We start from the raw sequence: 19,615 nt of genomic DNA on the forward strand, positions 1-19,615 counted from the left end.
CAGGCCAACTATAGCTTCTACCTCCAAACACATTCACCCGCTTCCTTTTTATTAGTGTACTGATGGGATTTCACAAATTTATCTCTTACAGCAATAATGGAGGCACCAGTATCCCTGATTGTCACTGTATTCATCCTATTCACAGAAGCTTTGAAAGTATTCATCCCCTGACAATTTTTATTTAATACTGCTATGTATACACTATCCTGGTCTTGATTATAACTATTTCTCCCTGACCCTTGGAATTCTCTACAATCTTTCCTCATATGTCCAGACCTATTACAACCAAAACATCTAACTTGTGGTCTAGTTCCTACCTCATCCCTAACTCTAACCCTATCAGGACAATTTCTCCATAAATGACCTGCCTTTTGACAATTATAACAATTATATGATCCCTGGGAAACTACATTTGGACTTGCATTATTCCTTCTAATATTCTTGTTGTCTACCATTTTACTACAATTCCTTTCTACTCCCTGAGCTAAAAACATATGACCAAATTCTGTCTCTTTCCTAATGGTTTTATTTGGATGGGCAGCCTGATATTTTTGACATAGGTCAGTACATGCAGCCAAGGTTCTGGGTTTCCTTTCTTGGAGATAACCAAATAAATCTTTATGGACTGAGGTCAAAACCTTGTTGACTAGAATAAATTCTTTCAAATTTTCCGCTGTCAAATCTAACCCCGAAGCATCATACCATTTGTCAAAACTTGTTCTAATATTATTTGAAAAAATCTTGAAATCCTCTGTGTTTTCTGGTAATAATTCCAGAAATTTTACTCTGTAGGCTTCTTCTGTTAGGTGGTAATATTCTAACAAAGTCTTTTTGAGAATTATATAGTCTTTCATCTCGACTTCTGTTAAACCCTGGCAAGCATCCAATCCCTTACCTCCTATCAAAACCAATAACTGTGTCCCCCACTGTGACTCATGAACATTGGTGGTTCGTGCTATCGTTTCAAATCTCCTTATGTATGAGTCAAGGTTGTCCTTGCACTCATCAAATTTTGGAATCTTCCCTAAAATGTTACTTTCATAATTTCTAACCTCCTTAGTTACTTGCTTGCCCACATTATCTAATTTAGCCTGTTCCAATTTTGCTTCATATTCCAACTTTACTTTTTCTATCTCTATTCTAGCTTGCTCATTAGCCTCAATCCTAACTTTCTCTATATCTAATTCCTATTTAGCTATTTCACATTTATAGGCCCTATTAGCTGTCTCCTCTACTAGTTTCATTTGCCTTGTTAACCAGTTCTCTAAATCTTCACCCTTATATTCCAGACTCTGTCCTAACTTATACATTTTCCTAATTTCTTCTGTGTCCATTCTAGATCCAACAAAAAGTATCCACCAATAGATTCAAATCAATCTAGATCTAAGCCCTAGATTCACCTGTTTAAGAAGTGACCAATCATCTTCTTACCACAACAACACAATATATGACCCTTCAACTTATGTAGATCTAGATCTACTAGCTAGATCACCATTAAATTCATTACATTAGACTGTGATTACACACAGAATCTAGATCTAGATCCAATTCCTAACGTATACAATTATTTTTATGCAACTAATATATAAATAATATATATGATAGCTCAACCAACAATGTGGTAAAACACCCCACAGATTTACTCTAAATAGTAAGAAAATGGTGGCACTTATCTTAGAAAACGAATTCACACAGATCCAGGTCCTACACACAGTGTCACACAGATCCCCTTGCAGCCGTCTTGCTTGTACAACACGTCTTGAAACTTGAAACACAGATCCCCTTGATTTTGACTTGTCCAATACGTCCCGTCACACAACACAGATCCCCTTGACTTTGACTTGTCCAATACGTCCCGGCACACAACACAGATCCCCTTGACTTTGACTTGTCCAATACGTCCCGGCACACAACACAGATCCCCTTGACTTTGACTTGTCCAATACGTGCCGTCACACAACACAGATCCCCTTGACTTTGACTTGTCCAATACGTCCCGGCACACAACACAGATCCCCTTGACTTTGACTTGTCCAATACGTCCCGGCACACAACACAGATCCCCTTGACTTTGACTTGTCCAATACGTCCCGGCACACAACACAGATCCCCTTGACTTTGACTTGTCCAATACGTCCCGGCACACAACACAGATCCCCTTGACTTTGACTTGTCCAATACGTCCCGTCACACAACACAGATCCCCTTGACTTTGACTTGTCCAATACGTCCCGGCACACAACACAGATCCCCTTGACTTTGACTTGTCCAATACGTCCCGGCACACAACACAGATCCCCTTGACTTTGACTTGTCCAATACGTCCCGTCACACAACACAGATCCCCTTGACTTTGACTTGTCCAATACGTCCCGGCACACAACACAGATCCCCTTGACTTTGACTTGTCCAATACGTCCCGGCACACAACACAGATCCCCTTGACTTTGACTTGTCCAATACGTCCCGGCACACAACACAGATCCCCTTGACTTTGACTTGTCCAATACGTCCCGTCACACAACACAGATCCCCTTGACTTTGACTTGTCCAATACGTCCCGGCACACAACACAGATCCCCTTGACTTTGACTTGTCCAATACGTCCCGGCACACAACACAGATCCCCTTGACTTTGACTTGTCCAATACGTCCCGGCACACAACACAGATCCCCTTGACTTTGACTTGTCCAATACGTCCCGTCACACAACACAGATCCCCTTGACTTTGACTTGTCCAATACGTCCCGGCACACAACACAGATCCCCTTGACTTTGACTTGTCCAATACGTCCCGTCACACAACACAGATCCCCTTGACTTTGACTTGTCCAATACGTCCCGGCACACAACACAGATCCCCTTGACTTTGACTTGTCCAATACGTCCCGGCACACAACACAGATCCCCTTGACTTTGACTTGTCCAATACGTCCCGGCACACAACACAGATCCCCTTGACTTTGACTTGTCCAATACGTCCCGGCACACAACACAGATCCCCTTGACTTTGACTTGTCCAATACGTCCCGGCACACAACACAGATCCCCTTGACTTTGACTTGTCCAATACGTCCCGGCACACAACACAGATCCCCTTGACTTTGACTTGTCCAATACGTCCCGGCACACAACACAGATCCCCTTGACTTTGACTTGTCCAATACGTCCCGGCACACAACACAGATCCCCTTGACTTTGACTTGTCCAATACGTCCCGGCACACAACACAGATCCCCTTGACTTTGACTTGTCCAATACGTCCCGGCACACAACACAGATCCCCTTGACTTTGACTTGTCCAATACGTCCCGGCACACAACACAGATCCCCTTGACTTTGACTTGTCCAATACGTCCCGGCACACAACACAGATCCCCTTGACTTTGACTTGTCCAATACGTCCCGGCACACAACACAGATCCCCTTGACTTTGACTTGTCCAATACGTCCCGGCACACAACACAGATCCCCTTGACTTTGACTTGTCCAATACTTCCCGGCACACAACACAGATCCCCTTGACTTTGACTTGTCCAATACGTCCCGGCACACAACACAGATCCCCTTGACTTTGACTTGTCCAATACGTCCCGTCACACAACACAGATCCCCTTGACTTTGACTTGTCCAATACGTCCCGGCACACAACACAGATCCCCTTGGTTTGTTAAATAAGTCCAGACACACTGGTACTTCTCGTTGTCTTCCACAAATGAAGTAATTGACGTTGATACTTGATAGAGAGTCAATGTTTATACACACATCACTTTAGTTTCTTCCTGCCGCCGCCATGTTAACGGTTCACGGTTAGAAAAACCTAAAACGTCACTATCTTTCCTATCTCGTCATACATTCACTTGTTGAATATACGGCCGCACCATCAATCATGCGCACCTATTTCCCCAGTCAAACATGCATCATAACAATTATGCTACTATACGTAATTAAATGTTTACATTGATACTCAATAAACCTTTTTTTTTGCTCCCCCCCACCTCCTTCCTCATTAAAAAATTTACACTGATCCGTATATACAAAAATAAGTTTAAGTTTTTAAACTAGCTGGTGACTTTTAACGGGGTGGATGATGCTATAATTGATGGAACAGTTAATGGTCATGGAAGAACCTGGTATGATGAACACGGACCACCGCTGCTTTGATAAGGAATCAAAAGCGGTTTATCAAAATATTGTATTTATTATACTTTTTTTAAAGACTGGAAGGGGGAGGATAATTTTTTTATAAAACTTTTTGATACCAAGCTTTTATGTAACAATGCACCACAAAGTAGAAAATAAATTCTACACTACTATTTAAATTACTATATAAAATAGCGTGGGTCACTTTAATATCTATTGTATACCTCTACTGATATTTAGGAAGAGACCCACGCTTTTCTTTATAGTTCTTTAAATAATAGTGTATAATTTATCTTCTACTTTGCATTATTACATAAAAGATTGTTATTAATCCGATTTTTATGACTTTTTTTTAGTGCATTACATGTTATTTTTACAATCGAGTTACATGACTAAAAACCATTGAACGTGATGACGCGTGTATACTAGCGCGGAATAGTTTGATGAGACAGCAAACTAATTTGGACAAAATTTTAATTAATTCATAAAAAAGGAATCAGCAACCAATTAAGTCAAATGATTTATCTTATTGCACTGTCTTCATGTCTTGACCCACGTGCCAACGCGGAAACATATCTGTCTGTTAGAAGTGACCGAAATTTCGGTCGGGCGTTTCGATCTAGACTGACGACAGACTGACGACTGACGACAGACAGAGACAGTGAGTTAAATTAAAGATTGTAATAAATTGGATCAATACAAGTTTTATCATATATGAATGTAAAATACATGTGACTTCGTTAGTATTTAAACTTTACACTTCAAACCTAATAACTTATTTAGTCCAAAAATGGTTTTTACTCCTCTTATATATTTTCCTTGGTAGATTTTATATCATTATGAAAATAATGGTAAATCTATATTGATATGAACCCTTCTCTAATCCTTTCAAATTATTCAGGGAATCGTAAACAAGAAAAAGAAAATAAGACTAAATAAACACCAATCTCAGTGATTTCCATTTATTGCAACAATAAAAATACAACACATAACGTTAACCCGCCACCACATGTAACACAATAAGAAAATACACAACTATCTACAACTACTAAAATCCTTAGTCCGACTACCCTACTTTTCCCTAACCTAGCTTAGGTCTAACAGCCTACAGTACAAACATTTCGTAGCTCGCCCCTAGCTCACAGAGACACCCCATGTATGTCTCCTCTAAACCTAGCTATCCGAGTCTCCCAGTGTGAGTGTCTCTCTCCCTCTTGTCTGCTGTCTACCCTCCTAAAGTACTCGTCCCCCGTGCGTCACAGTGGGAACAATTTTAATTAGAGCCTGACCCTAGGTCAGATCCGACCATGACCGTCCACTCGGCCCCGGTACGATCTGGAAGGTTTTACCAGCCGTAAACCGCGGACTGTCACTAGCCTAGGCCAAGCATCAACGGCGTCACAAGTTAATTTTATGGGCTGTTGGCCACGTTACTATCCGAGTCCTGAAGGTTCCAATTCTTCACCGCCCACAGCGTGGAATCCAATCCGCGGTGTGGCCGACAAGACCCCCAGAATCTCACGGCCTACACTGGCCAGTACATGAACATGCCTCCGCATTTCATTTTCATTACCCGGCCGGCTATTCAAGCGCTGGTCACCTGTCCCCTCGATGGGGCCAAACACAGGTAAAGATCTCTTGGGATCGTAACAATATTTATAATCATATACTACAGATGCCGTGCTAGCACACTATAATGTATGTATGCATGGAGATGATCCAATGAACACTTTAATGAAGCTCAGTTGTGGTAGACCATTAACGCCCTCATGAGCTGCATTCTTAGTAAATGTAAAATAATTAACAAAATAAACTAGAACACTTGCAGCATATACCAAGGTATTCAAAACAGAAACTTCTTAAAAGGAGTAATTAGCAGGTGTACAGCAGACCTACGTAAAATGCGTATAAGTAAGAAGGACTTAAGCAGATGTAGTAAAGTTCTTATTTCAATTATACAGATCCATAGGACAAATGAAGAAAAGTTCAAAATTTTTGGACATCGACAAATGAAGGTATATACTGGATGGCGTGGCCTAGATGTAGAGCGATAGACTGCTATTTCGAAAGTCTTGAGTTCAAATTCGGTTTCAATTCTGTAGAAAGTCCATGAGTTCACCCAGCTCTGATGGGTGTCTAACTCATTTAGGGAAGTAAAGGCGGCTGGGCATAGTGCTGACCGAACCATGGTCAAGATACTTTTGAGTTCTACTTCATTTACCAAACAGATTGCTAGGTATAAAGAGGAATCTTTACTTTATATATGAAGGTATGGTGTGGCCAGCATTATGCCCATCTATCTTTACTGGCCCTAACATGAGTCAGAGCTGGGTCACGGCCTGACGACACGAGTCCTCTTTAAGATCTGAACTCGATACCTTCGGCTAGCAGTCGAACTGTCTAGCTCCCGACCACGCTGTCCCATATGTAGATGCAGTTTTCAACTGTAAAGATAGACACCTTCAGTACCCAAATTAATTATAAAATTCATGAAATCAGGACGATTTGTTATGTCAGCTAGACATGAATGTAGTGCCGAAATGTTACACTGTAAAAGAAGTGCAAATACATAAGAACACCAAATACTGAGAGGAATTATTCAGAAAAAATAGGAATACTTTGATCACATTTCATTAATGATAAGTCGTAGAGAAATTATGTTAAAAATAGCCGATAAAACGGCCCCAACAAAAGCATCCATCGTCGAATCTATTCCTTCAATACATTGAGTAAAAAAAGTATATGCGTCCTTTGGCTATTTAAAGTAATGACGTGCCATGTTGTTAAGATCTAATTATTCGGGAAGTAACTGGCAACAGATAAACTCTTAAACGACAATTACATGTCCCTTACTTGCGTGCGTGGTCGTTATCAATGACGTCATACTCGTAGGGGAGAGGGGAATCCGTAATTTTGTGACGGTGTGTGATAAGGGGGAGGGGCGTTCAGATGGTGTGACGTCACACTTTTGAATTATAAAAAAGCAATGTTAGAAAACGAGTTTTAGTCGTTATTTTGCGTTTTAGAAAACTGTTTTAATAGATTGTAATAGGAATTGATTAAAATAGTCTATCTTGACAGAGTTCTGACAAGCTTTTGGAAAAGTATCAATGTTTTAAAAAAAATTCAACTGCAATTTTGAGGGGGGGGGGGGAGGGGGGTTGTCGGCTGAAGTGTGACGTCATTTTAGGGATGGGGGGGGGGTCTGGCTTTTTTGACGATGTGTGACGGAGGGGAGGGAAGAGGTAAAAATCGTCAAAAAAAGCGTGACGTTATTTATGGGAGACCCAAACCTACACATCAATCGAGATACTTTAAACTAGCAAAAAATATACAACAAATCTACTACGTTTGATTCAAAACAAAACTAAGTTTTCAAAATATTTTTGAAATGTGTTCACAATTGTTTACCTAGTACTGCTGGTTATTATGCAATTATTTATTAACATGAGACAAGATATGCACAAATTGATCATTGTATGCAGAATTAATTTCGTACTGGATTTTCCGCTATTACTGATAAAACCTGCTGTTGTTCAGAGCGAAATTGGACTGGTCTAGGGTAGTGTTGCAGACAACACATTCTCCCCCCTGTGGGATCGAATCCTTAGCAAGTGACCATGGGTGATTCTACTCTCAGAGTTTGAGGAATTAAGTCAAAAGTAAAAATAAAGTTCCTTTCATACCTGACAGTTCATTGGGCAAGTGAAGTAGAGTTCACTTGTTTCTGTGACATCAGCTTATGAAGGGATAGTGTGGTCTGCACTATGCTTTATTTTCCCTGACGTGAGTTATGGGTAGACTCATGGACATTACACTGATTTTAACCCGTATTCGAACTCGAGACTTCGGGTTAACGAGAATAGCTTCTCATATTTTGTAACTGCTGTAGAGTTGACCTGTTTACCCTGTTTCTCTTGTTTTTATTAATCAAATGGTTTAGTAACGAATTGTTTGGACTACCGTTTTCTTAGAACGCTATTCATAACGCCCACAGATCCAGATCTAGTAAAGCAAGAAGTTATGACCATCACATTATAGTTTGAGCCAGCATGGTAGTGTGGTAGAGCGCACGGTTGCTAACCCGAAATCCTCGACTTTATATACTAGGTTAGAGGCTAACCCGAAATCCTCGACTTTATATACTAGGTTAGAGGCTAACCCGAAATCCTCGACTTTATATACTAGGTTAGAGGCTAACCCGAAATCCTCGACTTTATATACCAGGCTAGAGCGTGTAACACGTCCCAGAATCTACCCACAGCTCTGTTTTGTATATGACTCGTTAAGTGAAGTAAAGGCTGTTGGGCATATCACTGACCACACTATCTCTTTTCACAGTCAGAAGTCAACACATGAACTCTGCTTAATCTAAAAGCAAGGAACGAAAGGGAAAATTCAGTTTTTCAATCTATGTTTTAGTAGATTCCCAGACACTCGATGGATGTACTTTTGAATTTTCATAATTAATATGGAATAATAAAATAATTGGGTTGTGTTTTTGAAGTTACTTCCCTTGTCATTCCACTATATTTTTTCTTGGATTAAAAAATCCATGGGTGATCATATCCTTAAAATAATTGCTAACTTAAAAGTATACAGAAACATAGTTTTTAAGATAGTATACATAACAAAATACAGATGATTGAGTTATACTTATTACTTATTAAAACTTATATTGAAATCCAGGATGAGAGAAATATTTCTAACTACTTTAACTCAAAGATTTATAAAACAGTGTTGCTAATAAACTTGAATAAAGGAATGTACACCTTGTTAAACTGAAACATACAATATCTTTCCAGAATAAAAGCAATTTATATTTTTACTTTCAACCTTAATATGCATATTTAGAAAAAAACTGCCATGAGGATTACTTGTTCGTTCCCATTGAGAGAGTGACGCAATTGCAAATATGCTGAAGTTTATTTTAATTGTTTTAAAGGTATAATTGTAATTATTGTGTAAAAATTGTTTGCTTAATTCTGATGGTAATGTAGTCTAATAGCATATTTGGTTTGGTGATACGACTTTTGGCATAAAATAACACAATCAACCGCCAGTGATTAAAATATCACATGCTCGTATCCAGAAATGGAAAGATATGAAAGAACTATCGGCTTGATTATATTTAATGTAAAAAAATGTATAGTCTTATTTTACTTTATCTTATTGATGTGTTATTCGCTCGACATCATAAGTGCCCTTATTCACAACGTAGAAATGACGCTGTTCAAAAATTCAGACAAAATAATATATTTATCGTTTATAACATAAGCTCACAAAATCGAGTAATCCAGGTAAGCATATAGTATTGCGGTGTTTTAAAAGTGGTTTTCTCATTGATGATAGTAATCATTATCTTACTCTTGACCTTGCTGATATGTTTTCAACTCTACTTGTTTATACCAGTTATAATAAATTTGAGTTTTATCACGTATAGACATCTAATTTTAATCTTTTATTGTCTTTTCTTATCATCTTATCATACCACTTGATAGTTTACTCATTGTTTTCATGAACTTTGGGACCCTTTTTTATTGTTATCCTAAAATTCATGCCCTTAGTAATGAATAACAAGGATGTTTTATCATCGGCAACACAACATGAATGGTCAAAATACTTCAGCATCGGGTCACATTATACAAAGCCCAGAGAGCCTATTTGTTATAGTCGTAACACATTTGTTTACTACCGCATATCTTATCTAAGTAATAACAATCAACATACCAAATCATTTGTTATTAATTTCCAATCTAAGCGTATCAGTAGGTATCTTCATCAACCAGGAAGTAGTGTCTATATCAAAGTATAAATAGAACTAGTTAAAGTTGTCTATATACATAGGAACTGAAATCCTAGAAACAGGTGCATATTGTAACCGAAGCTTAAATAAACTTGCTTAAAATATAAAGTGTTTTAAGTGGTAGACAGGGGACTAACTGGATACAATGTTGCTGTTCATTGTAACGTTTTTAGGGCTTCTTTTTTCCACAGGTGAGTTTTATTTCAGATTTATTTATATATTAATGATATAATGTTTATGTGTCTGTGGGTTTGTCTTTTATTAATTAATTCCCCATTCATCCGATAAGACATAGTTTTATTTAAATATAGTTATATAAAGATGTCACAGTATACATACTTCACGCAACACATTGTATTTTCCAGCCACAAGCATCCAGCTTCAAGCCACCCCACCTTCTATTGAGTCTGGTCTAACAAGAACTCTAACGGTCAATTGCTCGACGGTAATAGACGGAAGAATGTCCAGCGTGATTTCTTTGATCATCTCAAGGTCAACAGGAGTGGACGACACGACCTTCAAGGAACTCAACTCTCTCAACGGTTTTCAACCCAGCGGGCATGTCACTGAACATCTTAGAGATAACCAGACAGCAAATGGCATAATTGACAATAACGGTGTTTCATACTTGAGCCTGGTTTGGGAATACCCGGATTCAACAAATGCCGGCCTCTACAGGTGTGAGGCTAATGGGGTGGATGACGCAGGACATCCGGTTTCTATAAATAGCACGGTTTTTGTATCGTCTTCTTACCCAGACGTTAGTGTTTTGGTTAGTGAGCTCAAGAAAATGAATAGCGTTATAGAACTTTTCAACCAAACAATGACCACCAAATTAGAAGACCTTAATCAGGCTTTTCGTGCTGTTAACGTTTATCATCAAACATGGGACACTCGAATGGAGTTTGCTAAGAAATTTATATTTAAAAATTGGACAGTATTTAACAATCATCAATACCTTTTATCATATCCTCGGAGTATAATAAATATTGAAGATTTTCAAGCCGTTTGTGAGGTGTTTGGAGGCTATTTGGTTGAAATTGATTCAATAGCCGAGTTTACATATTTACACAATTTTATCTCGAGTTTTTCCGAATTTTTATCTGTAAAGACAGGAGCAACGGATGAAGCTGAAGAGAACCACTGGGTATACTTACACAGTGGTACAGTTTTCAATGATATCCAATGGGCGCAAGATCAACCCAATGAAGGGCGTCTTAACAACTGCATGAGCTTTCATCGACTAAGAAATTGGTACCTAACGGACGATCCATGTCATGCTGTGACACAAACATTTGAAAATGGGTTCATTTGTGAGATACCTCATTAAATACTTCACCCCACTAGGTATTGTGTCATGTGCAACAACGGCTTGTCTTCGAGAACAGGCCGATTGTTGATACTTACGCAGGCTTTACATAAATACACATACACCTGTTTAAAAAAGACTCGTGTATTTTTATGTAGTACTTGGTGTTTTGCATTTTAAATATTGTTAATTCAAATGTAATATTTGGCTAAAACTTAAGTAATGTATACTTCTAGATTTAAGCTATATCTTTATGTTCAATAAAATTTATATTTCAACTTATTTCAAATATACACGTTATTCTGTAATTTATGAAAACGTTAACACCATTTGTGCAAGAGTACGTTGGAATTGTATCGTTTCATCATCACTTTTTCCGTTTCGTGCCCAAGACACATAGAGCAGATGAAATAGCGTTCATCTGTTTGAAAGCCTTCGGCATCTGAAAGAATAATATGGTTAGCATTATGCCCAGCTGCCTTTGCTTTCCCTAGCGTGAGTTAGGTACCTATTAGAGCTGGGTGGACTCAAAGAAACTGACTTGAACCGGGATTAGAACTCGAGACTAACGGGTTAGCAGTCTCGCTATTTACCCCTAGGCAACGCCATCCCATTGTGTATCATTTGTGGTGCAAAAAATAGTCCATGTTTTGTTTTTAAAATTATTGTTAACAGGCGCTTAGAGAGTCAAAATTCATGTCTGTTTATGCATTCCGTGAATAAACAACGACACTTGACCTTCTGAAATGCTCTATTTTTGTAAAATTAACCGGTCGTTATGTTTCATACTTTTGGCTTAATATATGGTAGGTGAGGCGATTCAGTGTGCTATGCAGTGGTGGATTCAGATTCCGTCTGGCTATGTCATTTCTAAGGCACTGTTCTCTAATTATGTCTATTTTTGGCACTGAACACTCTCTGGTAAAGCTAACAAAAACGAAAAGATACGCTAAGTGTGAAGCGACCAATCCAGGTCTATTAGCTGATTCCACTGAATATCATCTATAATAATAGTTTCGTTGTCTGTGTATCTGTGTATCTATCTATCTATCTATCTGTCTGACAAGAACGCTCTAGAGAAAACACAAGGAAATTAAAAACTCTCACAGTGAAACGAAAACGAAGTATGACGCGGTCACATTTAGCACAGAGTAGAAAATAATCTCAAACCGGAGAGTGCACACAGTAATATGACGTCATTGATTCTCGAGTAAACATTGAATACAAAGGCAATTTGGTCTAATCTAAATGGTTTGCGTGAAGAGTTTCTTGCATACAATTCTTCGGGTAGGGGCGAAGCCCCACCCCCCGCGTAAGAACGTCTGAGCCCCCCCCCTCCCCAACTCAAAAGAAATTTCTTCATCGATACTCTATAATAAAATTACCGCCAAATTAATGTGTCTAATCTAAAAAGTGGTTTTCTTGCAATGTCTTTAATGCAATTCTTCGGGTAGTGGCTAAGCGCGACACCAGTGTTTCTTTCAGACTTTTTCCTCCCCGGAGTGGGGTGGGGGTACTTGAAATTTTCGGGGGCGGGGGTAGAATTTTCGCGGAGGGGGCTGACACTGGAAAAAAAATATAATTATATTTCGTTGAATGGGACGGTAGACATGTTTTTTTTAGGGGGGGGGGGGGTGTGGGGGGGGGGGGGAGGGTGTGTGGGGGGTGGGGTGGTTTTAATTTAGACTGTTTCCTCCCCGAAAGGGGTGGGGGGTACTTGAAATTTTCGGTGGCGGGGGTAGGATTTTTGGGGAGGGGGCGGACACTGGAAAAAGTATATAATTATATTTCGTTGAATGGGACGGTAGACATGTTTTTTTTGGGGGAAGGGGTGGGGGGGTGGTGTGTGTGTGTGGGGGGTGGTGTGTGTGGGGGGGGATTGGGGGTGGGGTGTGGGGGTGTGGGGGTGAGGTGTGGGGGGTGCTGTGTGTGTGGGGGGTGGGGTGGGGGTGGGGGGGGTGGGGGTGGTGTGTGTGGGGGGTGGGGGTGGTGTGTGGGGGGGGGGGGTGGGGGTGGGTGGTGTGTGGGGAGGGGTGAGGTGGTTTTAGTTTAGACTTTTTCCTCCCCGGAGAGGGGTGTGGGTACTTGAAATTTTCGGGGGCGGGGATAGAATTTTCGGGGAAAGGGCGGACACTGGAAAAATTATATAATTATATTTCGTTGAATGGGACGGTAGACATGTTTTTTTTGGGGGTTGGGGGGGGTGGGGGGTGGTGGGGGTGGGGGGGTGTTGGGGGGTGGAGGTGGGTTGGTTTTAGTTTAGAGAAAAGAGACAGCACTATCCACCTAGCGCCCGGTGTATCCTTCCTCAACGGGCCATTTTTCTCGTCTATAATAATAGTTTCGCTGTCTGTGTATGTATGTATCTATCTGACAAGAACGCTCTAGAGAAAACACAAGAAAATTAAAAACATGCATAGTATTTCGAAAAACGAAGTATGACGCGGTCACATTTAGCATTGAGTAGAAAATAATCTCAAGCCGGAGAGTGCACACAGTAATATGACGTTATTGATTCTCGAGTAAACATTGAATAAAAAGGAAATTGTGTCTAATCTAAATGGTTTGCGTGAAGAGTTTCTTGCATACAATTCTTCGGGTAGGGGCGAAGCCCCACCCCCGCGTAAGAACGTCTGAGCCCCCCCCCCCCCCCTCCCCAACTCTAAAGAAATTTCTTCATCGATACTCTATAATAAAATTACCGCCTAATTAATGTGTCTAATCTTTTCTTGCAATTTCTTTAATGCAATTCTTCGGGTAGTGGCTAAGCGCGACACCAGTGTTTCTTTCAGACTTTTTCCTCCCCGGAGAGGGGTGGGGGTACTTGAAATTTTCGGGGGCGGGGGTAGAATTTTCGGGGAGGGGGCGGACACTGGAAAAAGTATATAATTATATTTCGTTGAATGGGACGGTAGACATGTTTTTTTGGGGGGTGGGGGGGGGGGGTGGGTTGGTTTTAGTTTAGAGAAAAAAGACAGCACTATCAACCTAGCGCCCGGTGTATCCTTCCTCAACGGGCCATTTTTCTCGTTATTTAATGTTTTAGTATTTGTTATGACAATCTGAATGTAATTGATACAATAGTAACCGAGTTTATATTACAGAACCGAACGAGGCATGAACAAAAAGTGACTTGTTGTGGAACAGTAGGTATGTATGTATATTAATATTTATTGTTGATATAAAATTCGTGATTTCTCTACTAAATAACAAAGATATGTTATCATTGGCAAAGCAACATGAGTGTCCTACATAGTATAGCCTCGAGTAGTATTCTACCAATCACACTAAATTTCCGCGTGATTATTAATTATACGCCTATCTTATCTAATCAATAACAGCCATATCATTTAATTCTTTGTTTACTTCTAATTAAAGTGGATCATCGTTTATCGCTAGCAACCAGGAAGTAGTGTCTATATTACAGTATAAATAGGGTTAGTAAAAGTTTTGTGTTTATAAAACAACTAAAACACCAGAAAACGTTTCTTCTTGCAACCAAGGCTTGACTAAATTTGTATAAAAGATATATTGTAAGTGACAAAGGGAGTTACTAAATAAAATGTTCTTTTTCATTCAAATGGCGCTAGCATGTGCCTTTTCCTTAGGTAAGTTTATACATATCTATCTATCTATCTATCTTTATATATATATATATATATATATATATATATATATATATATATATATATATATATATATATATATATATATAAATTAATATATATATATATATATATATATATATATATATATATATATATATATATATATATATATATATATATATATATATGTATATATATATACATATCTTTGTATATTTTCAAATTCTATATATTTACGTCTACACGTATAAGTATATACAAAATCTATTCTTATAGGCTACAGATGATTACACACATATTATATTATTTATATTTCGTATTAAAGTGTGTATATATAATAATATAAAGCTCAATTCTGTATGTAACTTGTAGTGTGTAAAAAGTTTGTTTGTCGTTGACAGACTTCGATGGGTTTAAGTGTTAGACTATTATCGTGCTCATAGTCTAAATTTATGAGTTAAAAAATTACTATTGAAAGTGTTGGGAAATAATTTTCATTTTTCAAACTGATAGTAATAATTGTCGGCATGCTCATTAAACACAATTTTACAAAAATAACAAAAATTCTAATTATGTCTGAAAATTATTTATATTTAGTCCTTTAGCACTTACTTCCCTTTGATAAATTAGGAAAACACAATTACTTCCCTTTATAAAACCATTGCATTAGTGGAAAAGAATTTACTTTTTATTACTTTGTTTTGGTGTTGGGAAAAAAAATAATTACATAATTAGCGGGGATTGATCAAGTGCAAATGTTGTAGGTATTTTACAAATAAGCTTCGAGTATTATAATTGTTCATTTGGTTTGGTTTGGCACCTACGTTCGTTTAAGTGAGTGCAAAAGACTATGAATAAGTTGGGGTACTATAGTCGATTATTAAGCTGAAACAGGCGATTCTGTCCCGGGCTAGAATGTTAGCACTTTGCGTTTATGTTCGCGTTAGTGTTTTCTTTGTGTGTAGGTTGGGTTTGCGTTAGTGGTTGCGTTTTGATTTGGTTCGTTTTTGTTCTTTCTTTTTTCATTTTCGTTTGTGTTTTTTTCTTTGGGTTTGTGTTTGTATTTGTGTTTGTGGTTGGTTTTGCGTTTGGCTTTGGTTTGTTTTCGTTTGCTTTTTCGTTTGTGTTTTTTTCTTTGGGTTTGTGTTTGTGGTTGGTTTTGCGTTTGGATTTGGTTTGTTTTCGTTTGCTTTTTCGTTTTTGTTTCTTTATGTTCGTATGGTGTTTGTGGTTGTGGTTGGGTTTGTTGTTTGGTTTTTGTTTTCGTTTGCTTTTTTGTTAGTTTTTTCTTTGTGTTTGTATTGGTGTTTGTGATTGTGGTTGGGTTTGTTGTTAGGATTTTTTTTCGTTTGTATTTGTAATTGTGTTAGCGTTATGTTTGCGTTTTGTTGTTTCGGTTGGTTATGGTTTGGGTGGGCAATGCCGGGTTTATGATGATTACTAAACACACAGGTAATGGTCTTTAACAGAAAGGTTTTTCACAGAAGCCAGAGCAGAGCCTGGCCGGGACGGCTAGTATGTATTTATGTTTAAAATATTCATGCCCGGAAATGACATATTTCAGTCTCAGGCATCCAGCTCCAGGCCACCCCAACTAGCATTGAGTCTGGTCTAACAAGAACCCTTACGGTCAACTGCTCGACCACAATAGAAAGAAGATTATCAGGCGTCATTTCTATGATCATCTCAAGGTCAACGGGAGTGGACGACACGACCTTCAAGGAACTGAACTCTCTCAACGGTTTTCAACCCAGTGGGCATGTCACAGAACATCTTAGAGATAACCAGACAGCAATTGGCATAATTGACAATAACGGTGTTTCATACTTGAGCCTGGTTTGGGAATACCCGGACTCGTCAAATGCTGGTCTATACATGTGTGAGGCTCATGGGGTTGACGACGCTGGACATTCGGTTTCTATAAATAGCACTTTATTAATACCCTATTATTACCCAGATGCTGCTGTTTTGGTAGGCGAAATAAGAAACATAAACTCTAAAATGGAACTTATGAATGCTGTAGACGTAAGATTGAATAGAACGATTGATGAAATAAAAAGCTTAGTGCTAGAACTGAAGGTCAATCAACAAATCTGGAACGGCCGTATCGAGTCTATTCAAAGATTACTATTCAATGATTCGACAATGTACAACCAGCATCATTACTATCTGTCTTATCCTAGAGCTACGGTGTCATTTAAAGATTTTGAAGCTGTTTGTGAGTTGTTTGGTGGATATTTGGTTGAGATCGATTCTATTGCGGAGTTTAATTTTCTACGGAGTTTTGTAGCGAAACATGAAGAGATGAATTACGTTATGACCGGAGCGACGGAAGAGGGTCATGTTGGTCAGTGGGTTAACTTACATAGCGGTACAGTGCCACATGATATTCAATGGGGTCAAGGTGAACCTATCAATAACGTAAATACTTCCTGTATGTGGTTTTCGAGTTACTCAAACTGGTATATGTACGAAGGACATTGTAGTTTTGTTGAAAGTAATTTGATCTTTGGATTTTTATGTGAGATTCCTTAATTAAAGACAAAATTTGTGCATGTAACATAATAAGTGTAATTTGTAATATTTTTAATTTTAACATTTTCTTATATAGATCGCATAATTAAATCTCTTTCTCCTGTTTGAAAGAGTGATAAGAAAAAGGATTCTATCTACTAACGATATGGGCATTACAATACCAAATACAATAAATTCATTAGTATAGTAAATCATTGCTTTATTACATGAATATGGATGTTTATGTTTATGTCTATGTTTTACGTTTTAATAAAGTCAATAATTAACCTCTTAGTCCAATACGTGTTATCCTTGTTTTGGCAAAAAAAATATTTTTGTTTGTAACACTCACTCAGTGGGGATGCTTTTACCCACTGAGGTGTTGTGGTTAAAAGGGATGACCCTGAGATTTAGGACACACTGACACTGACAAATGTTGTCAAGTACTGGATTTATTCACTGCATCGAGCCATGACGGCGATGCAGAACAACAGTAGACGACGACTTATAGATGAATAATGAAGCAAAAACAAAAAGCAGCGAGAAAAAAAACTGTAGCCCTAAAACAAATGTAAACAAACGGTTACATCAATGATAATTCCACGTGTAGGCTACAAACATACACGGGTGCAATAAAATATGTTGCGGCCAGTACACAGTACTGCCAACAAGTACCAATAAGCGGTACAACAATAAATACCTAAATAAATACTCACCCTAACTAGTGTGCAACCTGCAGCACTAGCAGGAATACACAAATAAGTATTCTAACAATAAACATAATTTATATAACCACATTACCTTCTTAGGTCTACATTGTTATGTCTACCTCTTGGTACCGTCACCCTCTGTGTCCACAGCAGCCTTGGGTCTGACTGACACGGCTAGACACGAACTACCCATAATAATGGGATACAGGTAAAATCGTTCACAGAAGAGCATGCAAAACAACTACAGGGGCCGCAACCCAATAAATTATAACTATTCTTATCCCCCCTTGGCTGGTAACTATATGTGTTACATGTTATTGCTCTGTATAGCATGTTAAAATTGTTGCCTATGGTTTATTTTATATTTTGACCAATAACTACATCAAACAAATTTTAGTATATATTTAATTAGTTTACTATTGTGTCGTGACATAAAGCAAAGTCGCTGTAGATATGGAATAAAAAAAGAAAGAGCTGAACAATATAATAGGCTCTCTACAAATCTATATAAAATATAATTTATACTACTAGCCAAATCATCATCACATTTTCACGTAAGTGCCTAAGACACACCAAAAAGATAAAGTAACGTTCATCTGTGTGAGTAACCTCGGCTTACAGAGGATACTGTGGTCAACACTATGCCTAGATGCCCTCGTTTATGAAATACTAGCGTGCCCGTCTCCGCGCGTTGCCGCGGGGGTAGAAGAAAGTCTATCTAAATTTGTAAGAAGGGTTTCATCAATGCGTATTCTTAGACGTGTGTCCTTTTTTTTCTAAAACTGAATTTAAATTTAAATGTAAACAACGATTGCGCTTGGGTCATATTTATCGGATTACAGGTTTACCTACCGCATGAAAGCCTTGCGTGTACGTTAATCACTAACTGTAATGGTAAGGTAGAACACACTTTGGTGATCGCCATGGTGTCAGGAACGTAGAGGGGCGCTCTTGAGAGCCCCCGGTTACACTATTGCAGTGTGGCTGCGTAAGGTCTCTGGCAGTTTAAAATTAACATAGACGCCCTGGTGATAACCCAGAGCGCCAAATAGCATCTTAAAACAATGATGCAGATTGAAGTGACAAAAATCAACAGGATATTTTCTTAAACACGTAGAAAAAAAAATTAACATGTTATAAACATCAGTGTGACCGATGCAATTTATTAGCGTTACTAATTGTCTAATGTTAGAATTTCGATTTGAATTTCCCGATTGGATCGTCTAAAAATAGTTGCTTATTACATCATTCGCAAAGTGACGAAACTGAACATAAGGATTTCCTTGCGTTACAAAGTTATTTTTAGAAGTGTGATTTTTATTTTTAGATTTGCGTTGCCCTCCGGAACTTTATTTTTTACGGAAATATTTTGATTATTGGAGAAATGTAGCTTTGGAATTGTTTCGACTTTTTAATGGAGTAAAGGAAACAAACCAGTTAATAATGTAACCTTGGTTAATTTATCTGATTATTAAAAAAATATTACAGGGCCGTCAGCGGCCGATATGAGCATTTGGGGGCCGG

At 38.4% G+C, this 19,615-nt stretch overlaps 1 protein-coding gene across 1 annotated transcript; it reads left to right on the forward strand.

The window, feature by feature from the left end:
- Nucleotides 1-10,409: 10,409 nt before the first annotated feature.
- LOC131957989 (uncharacterized) lies at nt 10,410-11,280 on the forward strand. The gene has a single exon (XM_059322869.1). It carries the CDS (start codon nt 10,411-10,413, stop codon nt 11,278-11,280), a length of 870 nt encoding a protein of 289 aa, XP_059178852.1. The 5' UTR covers nt 10,410.
- The last annotated feature ends 8,335 nt before the right edge of the window (nt 11,281-19,615 follow it).

The sequence above is a fragment of the Physella acuta genome, unplaced genomic scaffold (genome assembly GCF_028476545.2).
Source record: "Physella acuta isolate Inbredline_101_S28 unplaced genomic scaffold, ASM2847654v3 ptg000083l, whole genome shotgun sequence".
NCBI lineage: Eukaryota > Metazoa > Mollusca > Gastropoda > Physidae > Physella > Physella acuta.

Excerpts from the sequence above, each read along its gene's own strand:
- LOC131957989 (XM_059322869.1), top strand. The coding sequence starts at position 10,411 with ATGTCCAGCGTGATTTCTTTGATCATCTCAAGGTCAACAGGAGTGGAC.